The 25,058-nt window shown below is 38.3% G+C and overlaps 2 protein-coding genes across 5 annotated transcripts in view; one reads left to right on the top strand and one right to left on the bottom strand.

Annotated features, from left to right (window-relative positions):
* Positions 1 to 17,777, top strand: part of LOC121632163 (myoferlin-like) — a 23,893-nt gene extending 6,116 nt beyond the window's left edge. The window contains exons 7-54 of one of the 2 annotated variants that reach the window (XM_041973383.1): positions 284 to 412; positions 590 to 652; positions 740 to 790; positions 877 to 907; positions 1,767 to 1,882; positions 1,995 to 2,121; positions 2,265 to 2,368; positions 2,479 to 2,547; positions 2,648 to 2,691; positions 3,269 to 3,351; positions 3,511 to 3,549; positions 3,901 to 4,025; positions 4,161 to 4,274; positions 4,398 to 4,575; positions 4,681 to 4,805; positions 4,999 to 5,108; positions 5,345 to 5,537; positions 6,239 to 6,394; positions 6,509 to 6,640; positions 6,777 to 6,940; positions 7,595 to 7,709; positions 7,951 to 8,053; positions 8,298 to 8,440; positions 8,615 to 8,785; positions 9,026 to 9,119; positions 9,206 to 9,283; positions 9,413 to 9,594; positions 9,984 to 10,142; positions 10,437 to 10,538; positions 10,623 to 10,784; positions 11,082 to 11,247; positions 11,342 to 11,418; positions 13,790 to 13,801; positions 13,886 to 13,984; positions 14,116 to 14,244; positions 14,374 to 14,529; positions 14,634 to 14,725; positions 14,818 to 14,988; positions 15,077 to 15,225; positions 15,367 to 15,506; positions 15,592 to 15,680; positions 15,762 to 15,857; positions 15,959 to 16,100; positions 16,176 to 16,275; positions 16,359 to 16,543; positions 16,753 to 16,862; positions 16,974 to 17,121; positions 17,232 to 17,777. In XM_041973383.1, coding sequence (XP_041829317.1) covers positions 284 to 412; positions 590 to 652; positions 740 to 790; positions 877 to 907; positions 1,767 to 1,882; positions 1,995 to 2,121; positions 2,265 to 2,368; positions 2,479 to 2,547; positions 2,648 to 2,691; positions 3,269 to 3,351; positions 3,511 to 3,549; positions 3,901 to 4,025; positions 4,161 to 4,274; positions 4,398 to 4,575; positions 4,681 to 4,805; positions 4,999 to 5,108; positions 5,345 to 5,537; positions 6,239 to 6,394; positions 6,509 to 6,640; positions 6,777 to 6,940; positions 7,595 to 7,709; positions 7,951 to 8,053; positions 8,298 to 8,440; positions 8,615 to 8,785; positions 9,026 to 9,119; positions 9,206 to 9,283; positions 9,413 to 9,594; positions 9,984 to 10,142; positions 10,437 to 10,538; positions 10,623 to 10,784; positions 11,082 to 11,247; positions 11,342 to 11,418; positions 13,790 to 13,801; positions 13,886 to 13,984; positions 14,116 to 14,244; positions 14,374 to 14,529; positions 14,634 to 14,725; positions 14,818 to 14,988; positions 15,077 to 15,225; positions 15,367 to 15,506; positions 15,592 to 15,680; positions 15,762 to 15,857; positions 15,959 to 16,100; positions 16,176 to 16,275; positions 16,359 to 16,543; positions 16,753 to 16,862; positions 16,974 to 17,121; positions 17,232 to 17,270 — 5,562 coding nt within the window. In that variant the 3' untranslated portion in view covers positions 17,271 to 17,777. The remainder of the gene's footprint in view (positions 1 to 283; positions 413 to 589; positions 653 to 739; positions 791 to 876; positions 908 to 1,766; positions 1,883 to 1,994; positions 2,122 to 2,264; positions 2,369 to 2,478; positions 2,548 to 2,647; positions 2,692 to 3,268; positions 3,352 to 3,510; positions 3,550 to 3,900; positions 4,026 to 4,160; positions 4,275 to 4,397; positions 4,576 to 4,680; positions 4,806 to 4,998; positions 5,109 to 5,344; positions 5,538 to 6,238; positions 6,395 to 6,508; positions 6,641 to 6,776; positions 6,941 to 7,594; positions 7,710 to 7,950; positions 8,054 to 8,297; positions 8,441 to 8,614; positions 8,786 to 9,025; positions 9,120 to 9,205; positions 9,284 to 9,412; positions 9,595 to 9,983; positions 10,143 to 10,436; positions 10,539 to 10,622; positions 10,785 to 11,081; positions 11,248 to 11,341; positions 11,419 to 13,789; positions 13,802 to 13,885; positions 13,985 to 14,115; positions 14,245 to 14,373; positions 14,530 to 14,633; positions 14,726 to 14,817; positions 14,989 to 15,076; positions 15,226 to 15,366; positions 15,507 to 15,591; positions 15,681 to 15,761; positions 15,858 to 15,958; positions 16,101 to 16,175; positions 16,276 to 16,358; positions 16,544 to 16,752; positions 16,863 to 16,973; positions 17,122 to 17,231) is intronic. The other variant, XM_041973384.1, reaches the window with a different exon arrangement.
* Positions 17,775 to 25,043, bottom strand: LOC121632166 (alanyl-tRNA editing protein Aarsd1-like). 3 transcript variants are annotated; one of them, XM_041973389.1, is made up of 17 exons: positions 24,713 to 25,026; positions 24,497 to 24,610; positions 24,328 to 24,394; positions 24,101 to 24,199; positions 23,876 to 23,965; positions 23,665 to 23,727; positions 20,908 to 21,036; positions 20,648 to 20,807; positions 20,488 to 20,545; positions 20,254 to 20,410; positions 20,017 to 20,133; positions 19,736 to 19,866; positions 19,573 to 19,639; positions 19,398 to 19,489; positions 19,248 to 19,302; positions 19,072 to 19,166; positions 17,775 to 18,999 (listed from the first exon to the last, which is right to left on the bottom strand). In XM_041973389.1, the coding sequence occupies exons 1-17, from the start codon at positions 24,745 to 24,747 to the stop codon at positions 18,861 to 18,863; spliced, it is 1,668 nt and encodes a 555-aa protein (XP_041829323.1). In that variant the 5' UTR covers positions 24,748 to 25,026; the 3' UTR covers positions 17,775 to 18,860. The 3 variants fall into 3 exon arrangements, with proteins under 3 accessions (XP_041829323.1, XP_041829321.1, XP_041829322.1); XM_041973387.1 differs by lacking the exons at positions 23,665 to 23,727; positions 23,876 to 23,965; positions 24,101 to 24,199; ... (1 more) ...; positions 24,497 to 24,610; positions 24,713 to 25,026 and adding an exon at positions 22,033 to 22,151; XM_041973388.1 differs by lacking the exons at positions 17,775 to 18,999; positions 19,072 to 19,166; positions 19,248 to 19,302; ... (6 more) ...; positions 20,648 to 20,807; positions 20,908 to 21,036 and adding an exon at positions 23,188 to 23,491 and having other exon boundaries at positions 24,713 to 25,043.
* Between the last annotated feature and the right edge of the window lie 15 nt (positions 25,044 to 25,058).

Below are 25,058 nucleotides of genomic sequence, written 5' to 3'. Positions count from 1 at the left end.
TAAAAAGCTGATTTCATTCTCCTCAATCCTTTTGATAAGTTGGGTCAGGCTGTTTCAATGTACAGTAATTAAATATAACAACTACAACAGGATCAATGTGCAAGCTACAGCAAGTAAAAACTATTTACCACCTAAATCTTATTACTTAAGTCTTAGTTTCCCTGATTTTCAGGCTGTTAATCACTCAATACAACATATATTTAAACAAATGTATGATCTTTAGGTCAGAATCAGGTACGCACTTGAGAGCCATACTGTCATTGAAGTACTTTGTGTCTTTTAGATCCGTGTTCGGATCATTGAAGCCCGCCAGTTATCTGGCAACAACATCAAACCAGTGGTGAAGGTTCACGTGTGTGGACAAACTCACAGGACGAGGCTCAAGAGGGGAAATAATCCCTTCTTTGATGAGGTACTGGTACATTACATACAACTGACAACACAAGTTTGATAACAAAGATGTACACCTTCATTATTATACTAACCCTAAACCAAAGTTTAGGACAGAGCCTTCAGAAAGGTCAGGTCCTGCTGGGTTGTCAAATGTTTTCCTTTTATATCTGAAGTTAAAACCTTTTTTTTTTAACAGATTTTCTTCTTCAATGCTCACATGCTACCATCAGACCTGTTTGAGCAGAACATCAGCTTCCGGGTTAGTGTGTGCAGATGTTGGGGTCTTCTGTCATTCTGAGTGTGTTAGAAAGCTACAGCTAATAACTGGCTGTACTCCCCTTTTTAGGTGTATAATTCTTATTCACTGAGGGCTGACAGTCTTATGGGAGAATTCAAGGTATGCAACACAATATATAAATATGATAAGAAAGGTGTGGGTAATGTTGGTGAGCCTGTTTGACCTCTCTCTGCACTCTCATACAGTTGGACGTTGGTTATGTTTATGATGAACCAGGTAAGCTTACCACCCGTTTTATTTCCGTTTGCTTAGTGGATCCTAACTTTAGTTTGTAAAAAAAAAAAAAAGTATAATGCTGCTTTGATTAACCTTTAAAGGATTAGCACAATTTTTTATGCCTTATTTTAGTCTGGGTTTGCTGTGCTTGAAACAAATTTTTCTTATTAAAGTTAAAACATTTAGTTTTTCTGCCTTTGTTTGATAAGAAAAATGTGACAATGCAGGTGAACTTGTTGTACTTTGAATATAGTCAGAGTGAGGAGATGAGAACAGTACAGGTCTCAGCTCTTTTTCAGATATGTAAATGCTCTGTTCCATAAAACGCCCACACATGAAACCAAGAGCTGCCTTTCTCCAAAAGTAGAGATTTGTCCACATATATGTCTTGGCACTTGACCCCTTAATTTGGATGGGTGTGTTTTGGTAGATTACCTCTAAATAATTTCAGGCAACACTGTTGAACTTGCATTTGTGACCCTTTTGCTTGTGATGCTCTCAAATTATCCAACATATCATGACTCAGCTTTGTCTGCTGATAAACATGGAGCAGTAGAGATGAATGAAGAGCACCTCTGTTAGACTGCCGGTTATTATGAGGGACAGATTAAGCTAATTATGATTAGACTTGTGACTGCCTAAACCAACCCAAAGCTGTATTTCTAGAAGGTTTGAGATGAAAGATGACTGATATTAATAGTATTAGTTGTCTTTTAAAATAAAATTACTATGATATTATGTTTGGGATTTATTTTTCAGTTTCTAAAACTAATTATGAAAACTTTGTTTTCATAATTAGTTTATGAAGTCCTTGGTTCTATTTTTATGGGATGTTTATAAATGAATGCTCATGTTGCAGCCCACTGTGTCTTGAGAAAGTGGCTCCTGTTGAATGACCCAGATGACACCAGCTCTGGAGCTAAAGGCTACCTGAAAGTTAGCCTCTTCGTAGTTGGGGTTGGAGATGAGCCTCCGGTATGACTGACACAACTTAGCGTCTTTTTGACTCTCAATAATGCATCAGATGAAGATGCTGGTTTTTCTTTCTTTTTCTCTGATGGATTGTTTTATGTTTTGTCATTTGTAGGTAGAGAAGAGTGAGTCTAATGACGACCAGGATGACATAGAGAGTAACCTGCTGCTGCCTGCTGGTGTGACTCTACGATGGGCCACCTTGTCACTGAAGGTGTTCAGAGCTGAAGACATTCCCCAAAGTAAGATGATTCAATATTAGAAAAACACACACACAAAAACACCAGTTCAAGCACAAAAAGCAAGACAAATTTAAACTTGCTGAAATTGAACTCTTTCATGATTGTCAGAATAGGTCTTTTCATTCTTTGTTTATCTTTTTTAGTGGATGATGCTTTTGTTCAAACAATAAAAGGAATTTTTGGAGGAGATGACAGCAAGAAGAATCTGGTGGATCCCTTTCTGGAGGCTCGCTTTGCTGGCAAAAAGGTTCTGATGCTTTTTTTTCTCCTTTTAGCAGCAGTGCTAAAATAAGCAAATTAGATCCTGATGTTGTCGTTTAAAGGAAAATGTAATGAATGGCTTTTCTGTCTCTCCAGTTGTGTACTAAGATCATTGAGAAAAATGCAAACCCAGAATGGAACCAAGTACTGAACCTTCAAGTCAAGGTAATGATTAAAAAATATATAAAGTTTTAAATATAAAAAAGTCACATGGATATCAATTTCCCTTCTTTTTTTGTGTCATGTGTTCTTGTATTTGTTGCAGTTTCCATCCATGTGTGAGCGTGTTAAACTGGTGGTCTTTGACTGGTAAGCCAAAGCAAAGTACAAGAAGCAATGCTATTTTTGTAAGGAATACTTTTGGTTGAGAAGCACAGTACTTCTGTGGTGTAGCCAACTGTATTCTACTTGTCTGTGTGTATGTGTGTGTGGTATGGGTGTGTATGTGTGTCTTCATGGCTCGACACCAACCACATGGGAATAATGCAGGGCAGTGACTCAGACTGGACTAGTCCCTTCCTTTCCCTCAATAACATGTTCTGTTGGCACAGTTGGCCAGTTTTCTTCACTGTGCATTTTTTAAGCAAATGAATGTTGAGATAACTCATTTCCAGGAAGGCCGGAGGGAAATAAGCGCAGGAGGAAAAGGTTAGAAAAATGGTGTGTCCCTTAGAAAGTGTTGATAACACACTGAAATATGAGAGCAGTTACAACTGGTATTAAAAACAAAAAGGAGACTTCTTTTTTTTTTTATTCACTTCCTTAACAGAAGAAGTAAAAAGGTAGAACATAATTTATACAGACTGCAACGACTTCATATTATTTCATTTTTTCACATTAATGCAGCGATATGTGTGTAGTCTACTGTTATTATGTGTAATTGCAGGGATCGCTTGACAGGAAATGATGCTGTTGGCACAACATACCTGAACCTGGCCAAGATAGCCTCCTCTGGTGGAGAAATAGAAGGTATTGTTTTATTTTATGAAAGGTTTATCTGAAATAAAATATACAGCAATTCTAGAGTACAACTTTTTATTCATCTCACTTAGATTTAAGATGTTTTTGTTAGTCTGATTTAATTGATTTCTAAATGGTACTTGAATTGTCCTTTTTTTTCTGGAATAGAGGAACATGCAAGAAATGGGGAAATTCCATCATATGAAGGTTCACCCATGATCTTTATTGCTCTGTGTTGCATGCGATGTAATCCATTAAGCATGTCATGAAAGCTCAGTCAAGCCCAGTTCTTTTCTGCTATAACTACTGTAACTACTGCATTTCCACTATGCTTTTTGACAATGCTTTGCTCTGTTTTAGTTTTAGCTATAGCATTTGAACATTTCTCTCACCCCACTTTTTCACCATTGCTTTTTTTTTTTAGTCACTGTCACCTTCTCGCCCGTCATTTACCACATGCACCCACATGCAGCCAAAGTCACTTACTAACCTTTCAACTTCTTAAATAGGTTAGTTGGGTCATTCATTAATAGATTCATTTTGTTGCCATTTCTTTAGGTAACACAGGGGAATCTGAGGTGGGTTTCCTGCCTGTGTTTGGGCCCTGTTATATCAACCTGTATGGGAGTCCCAGAGAATTCACTGGCTTGCCGGATCCCTATGAGGATCTCAATTTTGGCGAGGTAGTGGAATATTCATAATAATCCAGTATCTTAACAGTCACTTGTAATTGTAACCTTCCCTTTCCTCTCTGAACTTCCTAATGCCCTTTTTAAAAGCATTTTAAGAGTTCATATAAATGTTTTGTGTCTGTAAAGGGAGAAGGAGTTGCCTACCGGGGCAGGATTCTGGTGGAACTATCCACAAAGCTTGAGGGGAAAGCAGACAAAGCAGTAGATGATATCCATAGTGACGACATCTTGGTGGTACAGGTACTGTGACTATTTATTAGCTTGAGATAAGATGATTAGAAATCTCTTAAAAAATTATTGAAACATCACTTCAGAGGTTTAAAATTGATTCTGCTTCTCTATCCACATCTTCTCCCTGATTAGAAGTACCAAAGGAGAAGAAAATATTGTCTATGTGCAGTCTTCCACAGCGCCTCCATGATTCAGGAACCCGGTGAGCCAGTCCAGTTTGAGGTCAGCATCGGTAACTATGGCAACAAATTGGACACTACCTGCAAACCACTGGCTTCCACCACTCAGTACAACTGTGCTATTTTTGATGGTGAGTGATGAAATCTGCTTTAGATAATGAATATCCAAATAATTCAAGAACATTCACTTAAAACATATTTACAGGATCATTTTGGGTCATTTTTGGTCTTTCTAGGTAACCATTACTACTACCTGCCATGGGCAAACACAAAGCCAGTGGTTGCGATTACATCATTCTGGGAGGACATAAGCCACCGCCTGGACTCTGTCAACATTATCCTCTACATTACTTACCGCCTGGTAATACTGTAGTGTTATCATCTCTAATCATCAAAAACTAATAATTATTTTCATTTAACGTACACTTAATGATTTAATGCCTAAGTTTACATTAGAGCCGGCTTATATTTTGCATGTGTGAATTGCGTGAGAGTCAGCCACAGAGGATTAAGGTGTGTTCATAATATCTATGCTTGTTTTGTTGTTGCTGCAGCAATCCAACCTGGAGGCGTTTAAAATGGCGATGTTGGCTAAAGTTACTGACAACCAGCTAGTTGAGGTGTGGCTGAAGCTGCTTGATGAGCTGATCACCGACCTGGAGAGGTAACTAGAGGAGGTGTCGCTGAGCTAAACATCAGGATTATTTCAGTTAACTGTGTTTCCTTTGATTCAGTAAACTTAAATCCAGGAGTCAAATAAATGATTGCAAAATGTGGGAATCACATGAAGCAGAAATGGTCATAAGACCAAAGTGATATTAGAGATTTGATATAATCTCGGTGCTTCATATATGCTTTGATCAAACACAATTGAGTAATAACTTTTCTGCTCTCCTCAAGTTTCCAAACACCTAAACTGGAAGGCTGCTCTAACCTGACATCCCTGGATCTTCAAATCAAGAAGCTGCGGGACAATGCTTTGGCCAACATCAAGGAAGCAGCCAGACGCATGAAAGTGGAGGCCACAGAGATCCGTGATACTCTGTCTGAATTAGAGGCCTGGGTGGACAAACTCAAACAGCTGGCTGAGGAGGTACGAATACAGAAAATACTGTTCTTTTAAAAGAATAAAGATTTTTCTGGGATGACTGTTTGTACAGATGCAAAAGCCTGAGTCACATCCTTTTCTCTTTGTATTTTTTTCTAATAAGTCAAACTTGTAATCTTTTAAAGTGGTCTGGAGCAATATTTGTCCAGGTTTTCTGAAAGTCTTTTTAACCTTTTCTTACTTTCTTTGGCTGCTCTTTTGCCCCATTTTAAGTTCAGTGCTTGTACATAAATATTTTAGAAGAATGTGGTCTTTCTTTGTTAAGCCACCTAACACTGACAGATTTGTCATTTAGATATTAAAAAAAGGCACCTGACTCAGGCGATGTATCACTGTGTCTATACATAACACTCACAACCTACATGTAACAAAAATATAAATACACGACTCAAAAATGACCTTACATGGAACTGGTGGCCCAATTCCAGTGAGATTCCTCACTAATTGAGTTATTCCAGCCATGAACTGCATGGAGCATGACACTGTGGTGACCTGGCAGCGTGACCAGAACACAGCACACATGACCAGCTGCACTAAAATATGCATTCGCCAATTTTTTTATAAAATCTATTACAAAGATACTTCACTTAAACAAAACTTGGTAAAAATCATGCAGCATGGTTGTTATGTTTCTTCTTCCATTACACACGTTGTATCTATAATGAATGGTATTATTCTGTCTCTAGCCCCAGAACAGCATGCCTGACGTGATCATCTGGATGTTGCGTGGTGAAAAGAGGGTAGCATACAGCCGCATTCCAGCTCATCAAATCCTGTATTCAACACACAGCGAGCAGGCCTGTGGACAACACTGTGGCAAGACTCAGACCATCTTTTTACAGGTACGTATAAACTGTAAGAGGTTTGAATGTTATGCAGGAATGCGGCTGCATTAGATTTTGTCCGGACAGCTTGCTGCATTTCAGACTTTCTTTTTATCTTTTTGATTGCTGCAGTATCCCATGGACAAGTCCAAGGGTCTGAAGGTTCCAGTTCAGGTTAGAGTCAACATGTGGCTGGGTCTGTCTGCAGAGGAGAAAAAGTTCAACTCATTCTCTGAGGGAACGTTCAGTGTGTTTGCTGAGCTGGTGCGTTAACTATTAATTTTTAAGATTTCATCCATATTTTTAAAAAAAATTCATTTTAACTAAATGTTTTCTGTTTCATACATGTCAGCTGTTAAACCATCTTATAAAAGTAAGCATGCTTTCTGCTGTATAACAGTATGAAAACCAGGCCCAAGTCTTTGGGAAGTGGGGGACCACAGGACTGGTGGGACGCCATAAATTTTCAGATGTAACGGGACAACTGAAGCTGAAACAAGAGTATTTCATTCCACCTAGAGGATGGGAGTGGGAGTCAGATTGGTTCATTGATCCTGAAAAAGCGTAAGTATAGCTGATATGATTATTTGACATCTTTCTACTTTAAACACATTTGATGAAAAGGACCAAGTTTTACGGTTAAGTCTGCACCATTAATTTTATAGTTTTATGTTTCTTTTACCCACTGAATACAAATATGTAAACTGAGTGGAATAAGAGAAATAGGTTATTTCTGTTCATTTATGTTTACATTCCTCTCATACTGTGAACCATGATTTAATGAGAGCACTACGCTGTGCAAGGGATTTACTGTTTCCTTTCTATTTCTTAATCTAGCTCTGCTAACTCAGGAGCGATCATTCTTTGCCCTCCAGTTCCATGTGCATCATTTCTTTGTGTTCTTTTTGCCACCGTCTTTCAAGCAGAGACTACTCAGTACCTGTCTTGTTCAGGAAGGTGGCAAAAAAACTGGAAAAAGTTCAGTGGAGATACATTACAAATCCATTATGTACTTCCTTTAATTCTTTACGCATTGATTATATATGAAAAGTATGTGAGTAAATGTGGGGCTGATGTAGTAAGACCATCAGACTAAATACAGTCCTGAATATGCAAACACTTGCATGAGACCTTGCCACAGGCTTCAAAAATAAAAACAAATTATATTCTTTCATAATTTACACATGGATGTTACATATGTGTGTGACTTTGTTCCAGTTTGCTAACAGAGGCAGATGCAGGACACACTGAATTCATGGATGAGGTTTTCCAAAACGAGACCCGCTTCCCTGGCGGAGAGTGGAAGGCTGCCTCCGAGCCATACACAGATGTGGTGAGACCAGCGAGCTAGCAGCTACAGATGACATGCACATAAATAATCTTCATCTACTTGTCTCTTTAACAGATGGAAACGTGAATTTAAATTTGTTTGCTATTAACCAGACTCATACTTGATGCACTTTTTTTGTTATTCATCAACTGTTGATGACTGATGACTCAGTCATTGTACAAACTGTCTAATAAAAATTAATTGAAAAGTCTTTGAAGCTGACAGAGTTTTTTGCCGTGTGCAGAACGGGGAGAAGAGTCGCAACCCTACAGAGTTTGACTGTCCTTCTGGTTGGACATGGGAGGACAGCTGGTCTGTGGATGACAACAGAGCTGTGGATGATCAAGGTGCAGAAAGTCATTCTTATTGGCAGAAAACGTTGTCGTATCTTTTTGAAAGCTTTATTATTAATTTAAAAGAAATCGCACTGATTAAAAGAAAAAAAAGGATAACATAAGTCTGACATGGATATTAAAGGTGCACAGTTTTGGCTTAAAATGGCAAAACAAACTCACATTCTGGCTCTGTAAGTTCATTTATCCAAACTCTAATGAAACTGAGAGTGTCTCTTTGCCTGTGTGTGCTCTGAAGGCTGGGAGTATGGAGTGACTATTCCTCCAGATGACAAGCCTCAGTCCTGGGTCCCTGCAGAGAAGGTGTACCACATCCACCGCAGAAGAAGGCTGGTTCGGCCTCGCAAAAGAGCAACACTCCCTCCAGGAGCAACAGTGGAGGTCAGCACAGAACAGTAGAGCAAAACTTTGTACCATAACATTATTTGTCTTTAAATGTTTCCTGAATAATTAATTATATAGATGGAGTTATTGTGACTTGGGGGGGGGTAATATAGTTTAATTTCTTCTAAATAAATAAAATACTCAAGCTTGATGTTTTTGTTTTACATACAGAAGCAAAATAAAGGTAACCCTGAGGGCTGGGAATTCTCCTCTCTGATTGGCTGGAAATTCCACAGAGAGGAGCGTTCATCGGATACAATTCGTCGAAGGCGTTGGAGGAGAAAAATGGCACCTGAAGGTCGCCTTGGACCATGTGCCATCTTTAAGCTGGAGGGGGCTTTGGTAAGTAAATAAAGAACTGAATCATCCTGAATCATCACATTTAGAGTGACACTAACTTCCAAGTTATTATTTAACTTAGAGAGGAAAAAAATACCACAAAAGCAGGAACTGACTGTCTTCAGTGAATCACCAAATATTTACATAAGAATTAAACAAATCAATTGCCACACGAAGTGTTTCATTTGGTAGTGTGTGTTGCATGAACATAGCTCTAAGATATCTGCTCGGTTTGCTCTGCAGGGAGTTGATACAGAGGATAAAGAGAAAGGCTCCAAACCTGATGCCACCAAAGTGTTTGGTGCTAACACGCCCACTGTGTCCTGCTCATTTGACAGTGAGTCATACAATCCCAAAATATAAATAACAGTTACAAAAATAAGTTACATATGATGCAAATGTGATATGTTTCCCCCTCTGTAGAGTCATACGTGTACCATCTCCGTGTCTATGTCTATCAAGCAAGGAACCTGACAGCTTTGGACAATGACAGTTTTTCTGGTAAGATTATACTTGCTGGTTATGAATATATTAATATTTTTTAGCTGTTTTTGCTTGAAGCTTAATAAACACCACTGCAAATGTGCTTGTTAAACACAAACATGAAACCAAATCTTTCTTTCATCACAGATCCGTATGCACACGTCTCCTTCCTGCATGTTAGTAAGACAACAGAAAAACTCAAAGCAACTCTGAACCCGACCTGGGACCAAACTCTGATTTTCAACAACATTGAGATTTATGGAGACCCCCAGAAGATTGCTTCCCGTCCGCCTGATGTTGTGCTGGAGTTCTACGACAGTGACCAAGTGGTAGGCTATGGGTGATGCCTATAAAGAGGCCATTTTCACAATGAAACAGTTTCAGTGCTTACAGGCAAACTGAGCAAAAATCTCCTAAAGAAAAAAACTTATTAAGACTTATTCCCACATAACCCTCCCAGGACTCAGTAATAGTAGTGTGTGATGTTGTCTTTTCCTTCACTTATTTGCTGTGTTTGGGATGCATTTGGGTTGCAGCCTTTGGGCTTTTATCTACACCTCTCTTCTCTGACCTTGAATTGACACTGAATGTTGGAAAAAAAAACCATGTTACTTTAGCTATCTAGATTCTCTAAATTTATTTTGCACTCATTATTAGTATGCTCTAGCAAATATAATCTTATGAAACATGAAACCATGGCATGTTATCCTCTGCATAGGGGAAGGATGAACAACTTGGTCGCAGTGTTTGCACGCCCATGGTGAAGCTGAACTCTGACATGGCTCAAACACCCAGGCTGCTGTGGCATCCCATCATCCAGAGGGGGCAGAAAGCAGGGGAGGCACTTGTGGCTGCTGAACTAATTCTTAAAAACAAGGTTTGCCATGAAAGTACTGTGAAAAGGGCCAATTTACAGTATGTACAATGTCATTTTGTAGAGAATAAGTTCTTTCACATTCTTTTATGCAATTAAGAGATAATATTTCTAAGTTTTAATGTGTCTTAATGCTGTATATGTTGTTTACATATATTATAACACAGGATTTAAATAACTGGTGTCTTTATTAAAAGAAATGTAAAGTATTGCTATGTTCACTCCTTTATTTCTGAGGAGTGATAAAACATAATCTTACAGGGAGACTAAATATAACTATTGTCTCTGTTTCTGTAGTCAGGTGACACAGATCTTCCTTTGGTTCCTCCGAAAAGAGCCGAGAACCTCTATATGGTTCCTCAGGGCATCCGGCCTGTGGTGCAGCTCACTGCTGTGGAGGTAATATGTACAATCTTTGAAACAATCCACCCTCTGAATAAATGTATATATTTTCTTCTAATACCGTCTATTCTTTGTTTTTAGATTCTTGCATGGGGTCTAAGAAACATGAAGACATATCAGCTGGCTTCAGTGACTTCACCTAGCCTTGTGGTGGAGTGTGGGGGGCAGAGGGTGGAGTCAGCTGTCATCAAGAACATGAAGAAGAGCCCTAACTTCCCCAGCTCGGTCCTCTTCATCAAAGTGGTAATGATAGCTTTACACAATTTAATGGATGTGTGATCAAATTCAGCACAGAAGCATCCAGAAGTGATAAAAGTTGCATCTATTGACAAAAATATATTTATTCAAAGAATTAAAGAAATTGTAAATTTGCTGCTTTAATTGTAAAAATTAAGTAAAAAACTGCATAATTTATTTAAACATTTAACTATATGTGAGATGACCTAACTACACATTAGAAAACTGATGCATTAAAATAACTGAAACTCCTGCTTTGTATTGTAGGTTTTATTTCATGTAGTCTTCCTTATTCTTCTCCAGCTCCTCCCAAAGGATGAGATGTACACACCTCCCATTGTGCTGAAGGTGATTGACCACCGTCCGTTTGGCAGGAAGCCTGTGGTGGGTCAGTGCACCATCACATCTCTGGAGGAGTTCAGATGTGACCCGTATGTCGTTGTTTCAGAAGGAGCCAGGGCCTCTAAAAGTAGGAATCCATTAAAAAAAAATTTATTTACAATCCCCCACACAACAAAAAAAGAGAGAATTATTAAGCTTTTATTGTTAATGCTGTTTGATAGTGGCTCTGATGATGTCTGCACCTCGGAAAGATGTCTCTATTACCATGGAAGAAACAAGACCACTACTTGAAGCGCAGGTAAACACCACCACCTTCTGTCTGCACCAGTGCACATGAAGTTGCCTCTATTTGCTTAAATACAAAATTTGGCTTTCAAGTCAAATTTGACAAACTTCATTACTCTGGCTTGCAGTTTATGTACAGCGTGTCAGCTGCTGTCAACAAAATGGCTTCCCCTACTTCATTTTTTGTATGTATAATTATTTATTATAGCTCTCTAATTCACAAAGCTGAGCACTGACTCAATCCACAGTGCTGCAACAAGCTCATCATGTCACAGTGCTGTCTGGGGAGCTGTCACAATAACCCTGATTTAATTTAATCTAAGTGGACCTGTTTTAATGAGCAAATTTAATCATCTTGATCATAGCAAGGGCGTAACATATACAACTCCAATACCCCCAAAGTTTGAACATAGTTTAAAATCATCTTAAGATTATAATGATTTAAAAATCCCACAAACCAAAGAACATAGAAAAATATCAAAAGTTAAACAGTTTAGTAGTTTGTGAGAAAATATTAGCTCATCTCAAATTTGATGGCAACAAGTCCCATAAAATTAGCTGTATGGCCATATTTACCACTGTGTAGCATCCCTCTGTAAATGTCTGAGAACTGGACTCTTGCTGGACAAATGTACTATTTTCTTGTGCCATATTTTAGCTGTTCAACAGTTGCATTTCATGATGTGTCACATGTTTTTAACTGGAAGGTTCTGGACTGCAGACAGATCAGTTCACCATCCAAACTTCTCTACTACAAAGGGATGCTGTTGTAAAAGGTGTAGTCTGAAGTTTTGGATTATCTTGCTAAAATATGCAAGATCTTCGCTGAAAAGGACAAACTGTACACTGGATGAGGGCCTATCTTGCAAAGATAGTGACTTCCAAGCTGTGGAAATTGCCAGTTCCATAGGAACTAATGCTCTGATGGACCTGGACACATGGAGTGATTCCCATGACAGAATCATGCTGTCATCAGGATGTCAGGCAGCCAGTACTGATTTTCCGCTGCATCCCCTTCACACAGAGATATCTCCAGATAATCTTAATCTGACGATGATCTGTTTTGTATTGAAGATGGTGTTATATTTAAAGTCAACACACTTATATTGAGGAACGTGATTCTGAAATCACTCCACATTTATAGACAGTTTTTAGAATACATAAACACTGTCCATTTTTACTTCTGAGAGACTCTGAGATGCACTTTTCATATTAATGGTACTAAATTGTAACTATATTAGAACATTCCTTTTCCAGCTCTTAGTTGTCTCAACTGTCTTGAGACGTATTGCTGCCATCAAATTAGAACCAAACATTTAAAACATTGTGCATTGTCTGCATCTCAAACAGCTGCTCCAAATGTTTGACTGAACAGGTTTTCATTTTAATGCCTGCAGCTGAGACAGCCTAAAACACGTGTTTTTAATAACTCTAAACAAAACACAACCTGGAGAAGGTTGTATTAGATAATCCCATACTGTATCTCACATTGTAGTGCACCCTCAGATTTCACTCATAGCAAACATAGATCATGAGAGTTACTGTGCAGATTAAGGGACGGGTGATCAGAGAATGTCCTCAGTGCAGTTGCACATTCAGCCTTTTTCTCAGCAGATATTTGGAACCTTTTCACGCCTGGCAGTAAGTCTTGTTTCATGCTACCGCAAATGTGTGTGCAGCAGCTCAGAATTTGCATGGGAATATATCTTTACATGCTCCTCAGGGGGGTTCTTATGATTGATCTGACTTCTGCTCTAGAAAAAAACAATACACAGACCTTTTTTTAATTGTAAACCACAGATTATATTTTAATCTGAAGGAGGCAGCAGTGCACTTCCTGTGACTGCTCTCGACTTGGCAAGTATTGCCTGTATTTTATACTTCTCCTGTAATAAACTTTTAATTACTTTTACTCATTCAGACTCTTGGTAATTTTTCTACAACTGTCAGCTGATAGGCTGTTTCAAATGTGGTCTAAATGCATCAAGGAGGAATTTAGTTTTCCACTTGGCACCAAATGCCCTCTACTAGAACCAGGAGTGAAAAGGGACTCAACAGCAGAGCAGCATGCATAATAACCCACAAGTGGAATGCAACCATCATTAATACACATATTGCTCTCTTGCTACAGTATGTTAAAATGTCTGCCAGAACAAATCTGCTTCTGCATTGCCCCATTGTTACGCCCTTGTTTCATATCATTGTTGCAAATTATAAAACTGCTGCTGGGGTCACTTTCTCAACATTTCCTTCACCACTCCTCAGTTTTACTTTCGACTCGTTTCACAGAATGCCTTTGAACATTAATGTCAGAGTTGTATGATTATGTATTTGTGACTATGTTTCTAATTTTTTTGGGGGTCACATCGCATCTTTCTCCAAAGCATACAGAGAAGGTGAGATAAAGCAACATAACATCATTTTTACTGTAAATGTCAATAAGTATGTCACAGTCATGACGCAAAGCTATTTGTTTTTAGGAAAAGGAGACAGTTGATTGGTGGAGTAAATTCTACGCTTCAGTTGGAGACGTGGAGAAATGTGGCCCTTACCTCAAGAATGGATATGACACCCTCAAAGTATGCTGACAATTTCTTCCTGAATACACAGAAACAAGTGATATGTTTATAATTGTTTCATTTGTCAAAAAGTAAAAAAAGGCCTCTTTTCTGTGGCTGCAGATTTTTTTAATCTAAGTGTGAATTTTCAGGTGTATGACAGTGAACTGGAGAACATCTCAGAATTCAAAGGTTTGACTGATTTCTGCAACACCTTCAAGCTCCAGCGTGGCAAGAATGAAAATGGGGATGATGATCCCACTGTGGTTGGAGAGTTCAAGGTATTTTGGCACCATTTGGAAGACTAACACCTGATCAGATACAGTGAAGTTTAACCTACCAAAGAAAGGACAACATTAAACTTGGTTGTCCTCAGTCTGTCAATCTCTCATATGTTCTTCTACTTGCAGGGTGCATTCAAGGTGTACCCCCTGTCAGATGATCCAGGTGTTGCTACTCCACCTCGCCAATTCAGAGAGCTGCCAGAAAGTGGACCTCAGGAGTGTCTAGTCAGGATTTACGTGGTTCGAGGAATAGACCTGCAGCCTAAAGACAATAACGGCAGGGTGAGAGTGAATCTGTTTTACTAACAATATACTAAAGATATATTTCTACATGCATGGCTCAGTCACAGCTCTCTACTGGATGTTTTCTTCTTTCTCTTCATTAGTGTGATCCATACATAAAGATATCAGTGGGAAGAAATACAATTGAAGACAGAGACAATTACTTACCCAACACTTTAAACCCTGTGTTTGGAAGGTAAACCTAAAAAATGAATTTAAACCAATACAAATATCCAGTGTGTGAAAACCAAACAGTATTATTTCAACAACACTCCCTGTTTTGTGTAGGATGTTTGAGATGACCTGTTTCCTGCCCCAAGACAAGGACCTGAAAATCGCAGTTTATGACTACGATATGCTGACTCGTGACGAGAAGGTCGGCGAGACAGTGATTGATCTAGAGAACCGCTTCCTGTCTCGATATAACTCATACTGTGGCCTTCCACAAACCTATTGCATGTAAGGAAGCACTTGAGTGCAATGTTTAAGTCTGAAGGAAACAAAGGAGGAAAATTTTCAGTGTATTCTTCTCTCTTGACATCTTAAGCTCTGGTATCAACCAGTGGAGGGATCAGCTGAAGCCATCTCAGATCCTAGAGAACCTGGCTCGTCAGAAAGGATTGTCCAAACCCAGGACCGAAGACAATGGCACCTCACTCAGCTTTAATGGAAAGGATCACACACTGGCTCAGTTTGGTAATGGTTTAAATACTTCATTAAACTCATTTACACTATTAATGTAATAACTGTCTTTAGTTAAAAAAAAAAAATCTACATATGAAAGCACTTTTAATACCACATAAGCTAAATGTGACTGAGGTTTGTTTTTACCTGAAGAGGACAACAAGGAGATTCATCAGCACTTGGGTCCAGCCCATGAACGCCTCTGTCTGCATGTGCTTAGAACACATAAACTTGTTCCTGAGCATGTGGAGACCAGGACCCTTTACAGCAGCTTCCAGCCGAACCTCTCTCAGGTTAGACGCCGTAAACTGTATCTGCATGGACACCGAGCCATGCTCAACGATTATGTAACAACTATTTTTGTTACGCTGTTTAAAGGGAAGGCTTCAAATGTGGGTGGATGTTTTCCCTAAAAGCATTGGACTTCCTGGACCTCCCTTTGATATCACACCACGCAAGCCTAAGAAGTGAGTGCTGTATCTTTTACACATACTCCTGGGCCACATGGGACGCCACATTGCTAACATCTACGATTGTTAAATGTTCAGGTATTTCCTGCGTGCTGTCATCTGGAACACTTCAGATGTGACTTTGGATGAGACCAGCATCACTGGAGAAAACATGAGTGACATCTATGTCAAAGGGTACGATTATTCTGTATTTGTGGGTATTTGTTTTATTCAAATATTTCATTTTCTCCTTCCTTTCTAAATTTTCTCATGATCACGCTTGTTGTGTATGCTAGCTGGATGCCAGGCATGGAAGAGGACAAGCAGAAGACTGATGTCCACTACAGGTCTCTGGATGGAGAGGGCAACTTTAACTGGCGGTTTGTCTTTGGCTTTGACTTCTTGCCAGCTGAACAACTCTGCCTCGTATCCAAGAAGGTGAGGCTTGTTTCTTCTAGGTTAATTTTTAGAGGAAGACCTGTTCAAATAACTAATTAAAAGCATCTTGAACAGGAACACTTTTGGAGTCTTGACAACACAGAATTTAGGATTCCCCCTAAGATGATTGTTCAGATATGGGATAATGACAAGTTCTCATTGGATGACTACCTAGGTAACAAACCATATTCTTTAAGTTAAACTCAGATTGTATAAGACCACAATTACAAAAGTTGAATATGAAATATGTGACCCCAGGAACTGTGGAGCTGGATTTGTGCAAGCTGGTTGCACCTGCAAAGACTCCAGAGAAGTGCTCTCTGGAGATGATGGAACTGGAAGGACCCCACAAGCTGCAGAACACCAAGTCTTTGTTTGCCCAGCAGTCAGTCAGAGGCTGGTGGCCTTGTCATATAGAAGAGGGTGGAAAGAAGGTCCTTGGAGTAAGTGAAAATTCAAAGTACCCCTGAATATAGAACCCTTTTTCTAACAAACCCCATTTTCAGGAAGGTTTGGAGGTTTTATAAAACACAACAAAAAACAACTAAATCTGTCACAAATACAAAATAAATGACTGTGTTCGAAGAACCAACTTTGCTGTATTTGGCAGCATAAACCAATCTACAATGTAACATCTGTCTTGTGTTTATAGGGCAAAGTGGAGATGACACTGGAGATCATAAGTGAAGCAGATGCAGATGAGAGACCTGCAGGAAAAGGAAGAGATGAACCCAACATGAACCCAAAACTGAACCCACCCAAGTAAAAACTGAATTAACAAAAACCATATCTATTTTATACTATTATATTGGATGGATGGATATGGAAAAAGTATATTTGTGTAACACAAATACAATTTTCATTTCCTTACAGCCGCCCAGAAACATCTTTCTTTTGGTTCACCAATCCGTGCAAGACCATGAAATTCATTGTGTGGAGAAGGTTCAGATGTCTCTTTATTGGACTCATCATCCTCATCATTGTGGTTCTCTTCATCGCCATCCTGTTGTACTCTTTACCGGTAAGAAGGGAAACTACTGAATAATATTTATCATGTGTTCTGAATCTGTGGGTCACCTCATCTGGACTATGGAGGAGCAGTAACTTGATTCATCTTTTACCTTTTTTTAGAACTACATTTCAATGAAGATTGTGAAGCCGTTACAGTAACTCTGCCATGGAGGATCGGTTCAACCAACGTGTAAGATCATAATTAGTCCAACTGGACACATGGAATCAGATTTTAATGTTTTTTGTTGTGTTTTATCAGTGGGAAGGGGTGCTTGCACATTTGCACTATATCAGCATAGGAACACTTTTTTACATGTCACTGTGACAAACTGATCATTTCATAAACTCCTGAATATCTGAGATTTATTTCCAAAACACTGCTTTTTATAAAAATCTACACAATCTAATTTAAAATTGTCTTGTAATCATTTTTTTTCTTTTTGTTTTTGTTACTGTGTGGAAAAAAGTGCTGATCCAGCTTTCTGTGGACAGCAGTAATGGTTTAATTAAGGTGTTTTTATTAAGTGAATTTATTGCAAAATAGTTTAACACTTAATTATTTCTCAATGTATTTGTGCCAAATGAAACATGAGGAAAAAATTTTTTTGACATGTTTTGTATATCACATTGTCAAATATTTTGAAATAAACATGACACACTACAGGAGTCTAAAGGTGTTTTATGTTTTCCCAATACAATAATCACAATAATACACATCATATTATTACATGAGAAATGTATAATTGTATGTCGCAATTACTGTCCCTGGTTCTTCATGTAAGATTAGTATGTTTGTAGAGGGGAATTGGGCAAAATAACGGTTAAGAGTTGATGTAAATTTACATTTAATACTCATATGTACAGCACATGTCAAAGAAGTCCCAGCTATACACATTTTCAAGGATAAAATTTTTTGTATGTGTCCTTGAACACAACATACCAAAAAAAATATTATAATATTTAAAGGTGCAATACGAAAGATTGTTTTAAATTTGTGTATCTATAGAAAGATAAGAAACAGCTGCTATAATGTTAAGTTAAAGACATCTGTGTTTTGGTGTGTTGTGCTGCAAAGAAAATCACTGAGCATGCCAACCAGTTAGTGCCAGGCTGCATCTTTGTAATACCACAGGATGGGACAGTGAGTCCATGTAGCATCTAGTTAGCCCGCAACTCAACATGACAGGAAGACGCACTCCTGACTTCTTTTTTCTTTTCTGCAGGTTATGACAGGTAATCAATAGGCTCTTTATGTATGACTTTCAAACCAGTACTAACTCCTCTTTGTTGTACATCGATGTCATGGGTAAAATGCAGAGGCATAATTGTGGAGTTGGGATTTGATCTGCAGCTAAAGCCTGTCTGAGATGACAAGTCAGGAGGACGCAGAGAGAAAATGGGCTGTGGAAGCTAACTGAAGATGCATCAAGAAAATCGGCACACTAACCAACGATGGCATCATCACTGATTCCATGACAACAGCTTGATAAGCGTAAGCAAACAGCAATATCAGGTTGAACCGCCTGTTTAACGTGTAATTTACCAAATGGGGAATTGTGGCTCATGCACAAGTATGTCTTTTTTACATGAGTAATGCAGGTAGGAACAATGAAAGTGGCATTTTAGTGTCTCAGGGTTTTGCAACAATTTTTACGTATTGCACCTTAAAGACATGTTCTTATCCTCACCGGCTTGTATTGTTTCTTCTCAAGAAATAAAACATTTACTTTCACTGAATGATTGCTGGGTTTATTCTTCCTCTGAGCTGCGATGTTTGCAGAGCTGCATCAGTAAAGCCTCCACCTCTCCTCTCCGTGCTAGGCTGTTTGCTTTGCCTTGGAAACGCCCGTTCTTCCCTGCACCCTTCCCTTGTAGCAACTCTAAAACCCTGGAGAACACAAGGCACATTCATTATATAATCAAATTTTTGCAGTTGGTGGTGTGTGGTGGGGTTTCTTACCGTGGTCCCATCTCAGTCACTTGTCCACTGCGTCCCGCAAGGAGGAACAAGCCAGGTCCCTTTTCCTCACCAACAGTCAGGAAAACCAAAGTTTCCTAAGAACCAACAAAGCAGGAGCATCAGAAAACTATCGATCTGCAAATAGCTACAAGGAAGACGTTCGGGTGTGATCTTACCTCTGTGTTTATTTCATTGGCAATGATATTCATAAACTCATTATCGCCCTCCTTTCTATAGGAAGAAAGAAGACACACGTTTACTGTTACATACTGACACTGATGCATTTGCTTGATTAAATCTCTGGATGCAGAAGTAGAACTGCTTACTTGTGCAAGCTGAAAAAGTTGCCACTTTGAGGGTTGTTCTTCAAGTTCTGAGCAATAAGAACTGCCATATCGCGAAGCAGGCTCAGGTTAGTCTGGCAAGACAATTTTAAAAATTATGGCATGTCCATGTGGCAAGTCAGAAGCTGCAGAAAAACTCTTACTTTACGTCTCTTACTTTTTGTAGAAGCTTTACAGACTTCTGCAACTTGTCAACAGCCTCAACATGCTCATCCGGTCCTGTCCTGTTAAACCACAACGAAGATTTAATCACTTACAGCTTTGTGGATGAGTTTAACTCACACTGGTGATTTTTGACGACTCTTATAATTTGAACTTACTTCAGAAGAGACACCAGCGATCGCTCTGTGCTGTAGCTTTTCTCTGCGTACTTCAGGACCCTGTTGCCTGCCAAGAAGATCAGGTTGGTTTTGTTTTTCTTTCCTTTCTCAGTTCCCAGTAGTTTTATAACCTACAATCCAGTTAAAAATAAATTAATAAAGCAACAGTGATTTATTTAAATCATCTGAGATACACTGTATGACACAATTATACATATACAGATCATTTTTAATTACATAAAACATATAGAAATTGTGTGTTTCTATATGTAAAGTTGTACCTGCAAGTGGCTGAGGTTGGACACATGAGTTCCACAGCACATGTTGGCATCGATGCCTTCTATATCAATGATCCGAACAGGTCCTGCATGATCCTCTGGAAGCCCTCTGCTCCTCACCTGGTTTACAAACACAAGAATCTCATGTAATATAGCGTGCAGTTAATGTAAACTCTGATCTTAATGAAGATAATAAACAGGTAGTATGTTTCATCCACAGTAAGTGAATCGTATAAGCACCTTTTCCACAGCAGGGTCATCAATGGAGACAAGCTGAACAGTCACAGGAATACGAGCTCTGATCTTCTCATTAATGACTTCCTCCAGTTCCTGCAACTGTGCTGGTTTCACACTGGAAGTGTCCAGTTCAATGCTGCTTCTCTGACGACCCAGTTCCCTGTAAAAACCCACAGAAGAGGTAAATGCACCAGTCTGGATGTGAAAAAGGGAACAACGTGTGCAGTGGTAAAGTACCAGGATGTGGTCTTGTATCCAAACATTGTGTCTGCCAAAGCTGTGATCAAATGCTGACCTAAGAAGCAAGAAGAAAGCCAACCATAGCTTAGAGTAACAGCTTTGAGCCTATTAAGATACAATGTATTCACAGTTTAAAGGTGGCAAAAATTACCCTTACCTGAGTGTTGCTGCATATGATCAAACCTCCTCTCCCAGTCCACCTTAACATGCACCTCTCGATCCACGTCCAGAGGAGAGGCCACAAAATGTATAGCATCTGGTCCTTGTCTCGTCACCCTCAAAACTGGAACCTCGCCAATCAGTCCATGGTCATCTGGCTGAGTGAGGATTAAATATTTTACTCACAATGGCTCACTGATGAGACATGCTTGATACAGACACATGACAGAGGAGTAAGATTTTAAATGACCAGCTCACCTGGCCTCCTCCCTCAGGAAACAAGATGGTGTCTTGGAGCTTGATATTGAAGCCTTTGAGAGTTTCTTTCTTTCCATTTACCTCTTGTTTTAGTTCCGCAGGGCAGCAGGATACCACAGACGTAACAAACTAAAATCAAAATGGACTAAATTAAAATTCAAACTAATGTTGCTCCATGTTCACAGCTCTTAAACTGGATGAAGGGAACTTCATTTATGTCTTAGTTTTAATATAGACAAGACTGACTTAAAACTGCTTTTTTTTTTTAAAAACCAGTAGTTTCTTAATTTAAATGGAACATTTCCACACAAAAAGTTGGCTTCTAATTCAGCAGCTACGGGGAAATGCAAAAAGAGCCATTTCACTGCTTTCTTGAAACTTGACCACTATACACCATGTCCAGATAAAAAAACACGATACCTTGACTGGTCATACTGGAATGGATTATCCTACACAGGAAGAAATGTTTAAAATACTGTTTTTGATTTGTGAAACTTTCACTCTATTTTTTAAAATGCAAAAACAATTTCACTGCTTTCTTACAGTCTCAACTACCTAAACCAGGTCTAGTTATGCAGCGTTTGATCATCTTTTTTTTTTTTTTGCAATAAGAGGGGAGAGAGCTTCATGCAAACAAAGATTAATATGAAGGGACAAGAACGTCTCCGGACTTTAACACAAATAAAGCTTTGCAAATCATAAACTGAGTTTTCAAGAGTGTTTATTATCTTAACTTAGTGTTGTGGATTTCAATCTGGACCTGATGTGAAGCTGTCAAAATGCCAAAACAAAGAAAACGCCCACTTTTAACGCCCAGGACTCAAAAGGACAGAGACCGACCCCCAACTGTATGTCTACTGAACTGCTGGAGCAAACTGGGTCATTCATTTGTGCTAATGTCTTAAATTTAAGCCAACAAACATAACCCAAGTGTTTAGTTGATTCAGAACGAGCATAAATTCACAAATTAACCCTCTATAGAAATGAAACCGTGCACTTCCAAAAAAATTACAATTAAGTTAGCTGGATTGTTAGCAACTTCAGCGTAGCAGCTAGTGTAAACATTGAGGGGGAAAGAGGGATATGCTTCCTGTGAGTTTTGTGTGTTATGTTTAAAAGTCATACCTCTTTCATATAGCAATCTCGCTGACACTGAAATGCCATTCTGGACTGTTTTAGAGGAAAACCGCGCCTGACTACCACACGAGAGCAGATAAAGTGAAAGAAACTGGTACTGTGCTGTCGGCTTAGAACGGGTAGCAACGTAGTCCAAACTTAACGGTTTCGACTTTTGTCTTACTTGCATTTCATAATATAAATAATACATGAAGCAGGCCGACACAGAAAAATCAGTGTTGAATCTGATTATGGTCATAAAGTTGACAAAAATGTGTTTTAACATTAATATTATATTAATCTCAAATAAACCGTAGGTTCTACATGATTAATAGATTAAGTTAGGTATAATGTGCTTTCATTGTTATAAATGTGAAATATTAAAACGTCCATTTGAATATTGTTATTAGAGCTATATCAGTTAGCCAGAATACTAGTCGTTGCTGTGATGGAAAACAACATAAAAGCTTTATCAATTTTGTTATAATATTTAGGACGAAGAGTAAGGCTGAGAAATTGCACAGGTTTAAATAATTTACTTTTAAATATTTAACATCTTAAATGATCAATCAAGCAACAAAGATGTTGAAAGAATCTTTAACATGTCAATGTAAAACACTGACAACAGTATTACAATATCTTTCATCGGTATCATTTTTTCCAAAATATTACGGATGTTTATTATGTTACTCTATAGAAAAATGGCACCAAAGGCAGTCCTGGGAAATCTATTTAAAAAATGGCTGTAATGTATCAGACTCCATCAAAACAATCAAACTCCAATGTCAGCAGTGTTTCTTTTCACTCTTGTGGCAACGACTAAATTAAAATATCTGCTTAAAGTGTTGAAAGATATCAAATTTACAAAAATGTGAACAACAAAACAAAATAAATAAAATATTCTATAAATCTGTTTTCATTCATCTGACCTGCTTTCACCCAGAACAATAATCAGTGTTTGAAATCGTTACCCATATTTTAGATAATAAACACAAACAGATTTCATGTACCCAAGCCTTAACACAAAAATCTAACAGAAAACATGAATATCTTGTCGTAGATCTCTATTTTCATCAGGCATTTTACCTATTCCCTCTCTATGCCTTTGTTTTGACAACACTATATGAAATGGACAAATAAAGTAATTAAACTGCTTTATTAGAGTCATCTCCTAAAAAAAGAGAAAATTTATAATGCCCAGCCTCATAATTATCTAACCAAATGTGTATTATATCACCCCAAACAACATGACATTAAAACTATGTTGCTTTCTTTTTTATTAAAATTGATTGTAAACAATGTGCAAAGCATCAATAAATAAGTACATAGAAAATATCATACATGTAAAAACATTACTTTGGACCATAACACAGTCATTCCACAGCAAATATTAATAATCATTATATTCAGTATCCTGAGCGATACAGTTCTTTCTGCTTCCAACACAGGTGAGAAAGTGTCAGTCAGACTGTAGAGGAAGAAAACAGACAAATGTCAGTGCATCAAAATATTTTTCATTTAACTTCACAACATGCAAATAATCTGAAGCACTATACTATGAGCTTCAGATAATTTAATGAAATCAAGTTTTAAGACAATTCTTCATATTAGATTTAAAAAAGGAGCCATCATGCTACTTACATCACTAAGATCCCCCATGTCGGGTGTTTCTCCTTTGTTACTGGTAGCCATTTCTTGGATCATCTGAAAAAGCAAAGCCAGCTCTTTACATACTTTTAGTATCCAAACACAAAGTAAAATAATGATGAGTGCAGCAAAATGCACTCATTAGGATCTAAAACAATACCAGGAATTTTAGATCAAGTTACTGCTGAGCACAATGACCACTCACATCCATGTATCTATCATACTCTTCCTTTCCCTCATCTTCCTCATGCTCCCAGTCCCTCCAGTTATCAAAGTCCACAGAAATCCAACTGGGCTATAGAAGGACACAATACAGATTTTTATTTACCAAATACATAATCATAGTTTTCAACCGTCAACAGAGCCCTTGAGAGTACAAAAGTTTCCTAAATTTGAACAAATTGCTGTGGAATTGCATATGAAGACTTACTTTTACTGGATCTTTCTGGAGGTGAGGCCATGCATAATCAGGTTTCACCTTCCTTAGTAAGACATTGATAGTACGATCATAGACTCTTTCTCTGGAGTCCTTCAAAGTAATACCAGAAATAAAGGTTTGTTCTCAACATTACAACACAGCTGTACATTATAGTACACAGCATATCAAATTAGTGACATAGCACCAGCAATGAATTCCCTAAAAAATAAAAGGCTTACATGGATCTGGACTTTGTCATAGAAGTGCAGCTCATTGTAGAAGACGTCATCAGTGTCATTTTTGCAGCTGTTCCACAAACGGGCAGTGTTGTTAAAGATTAAGAGGGAAAAATTACACCAGAGACACACAAAAAGAGCGATTTTATGAATAAAAATACCATGAACTTACCACAAAATCAGTTTGTCTGGCTGGATATCAACTTGGACATTTTTAGGTCTTTGAACCATAAAGTTGATTGTGACATATTTCTTTCTGTCAAACCACTTCGCATGAGCTGGCTGGCTGTTGAGACACACATGTAGGAATCACATGATCATGAAATATTTATTAGCAAAAAGCTTGCAAGTCACTTTTAGTACTCAGATGTAAACAGGCAGCACTTACCTCTCCTCTGGTCTGACAATTTTGGGTTTGTTCATTTTGATTCTTGTACAAAATTAAAATAAATGTTATGTTTTTGATGCCTATAATCTACTGGAAAGTAAAAAAGTATGTGCCTCACTTCTCAAGCTGTGTTCTTGAATGAAATGGCCAGTCTCAAGAAGCTATATATAGAGTGGTTGGTATCAGCTGCTGGAAGTCAAGCCTGTCACAGCCCCCTCCCTGCCCTTTATAGCCTGTCCATGGAACACTCGGGAAAGCAGATGCATTTTCTGTGTTCTGCCTCTGACTGACTGGGTCCTTAAGAGGGTAGAGATGAGAAATTAAAAGAAAAGAATAGACAGACAGA

The sequence above is a fragment of the Melanotaenia boesemani genome, chromosome 21 (genome assembly GCF_017639745.1).
Source record: "Melanotaenia boesemani isolate fMelBoe1 chromosome 21, fMelBoe1.pri, whole genome shotgun sequence".
Lineage (NCBI taxonomy): Eukaryota > Metazoa > Chordata > Actinopteri > Atheriniformes > Melanotaeniidae > Melanotaenia > Melanotaenia boesemani.
The sequence above is the reverse complement of the archived record's forward strand: the minus strand, read 5'-3'. Positions and strand labels throughout refer to the sequence as shown.

Bases quoted from the DNA above. Each gene is read 5' to 3' on its own strand.
- LOC121632166 (XM_041973389.1), bottom strand. From the start codon at position 24,747: ATGAACAAACCCAAAATTGTCAGACCAGAGGAGAG. The intron at 20,808-20,907 runs GTGAGCTGGTCA...ATCCTCACTCAG, and splicing joins TTCCTGAGGGAGGAGGCCAG to CCAGATGACCATGGACTGAT. The intron at 19,640-19,735 runs GTAAGTTCAAAT...GTGGTTTAACAG, and splicing joins TCGCTGGTGTCTCTTCTGAA to GACAGGACCGGATGAGCATG.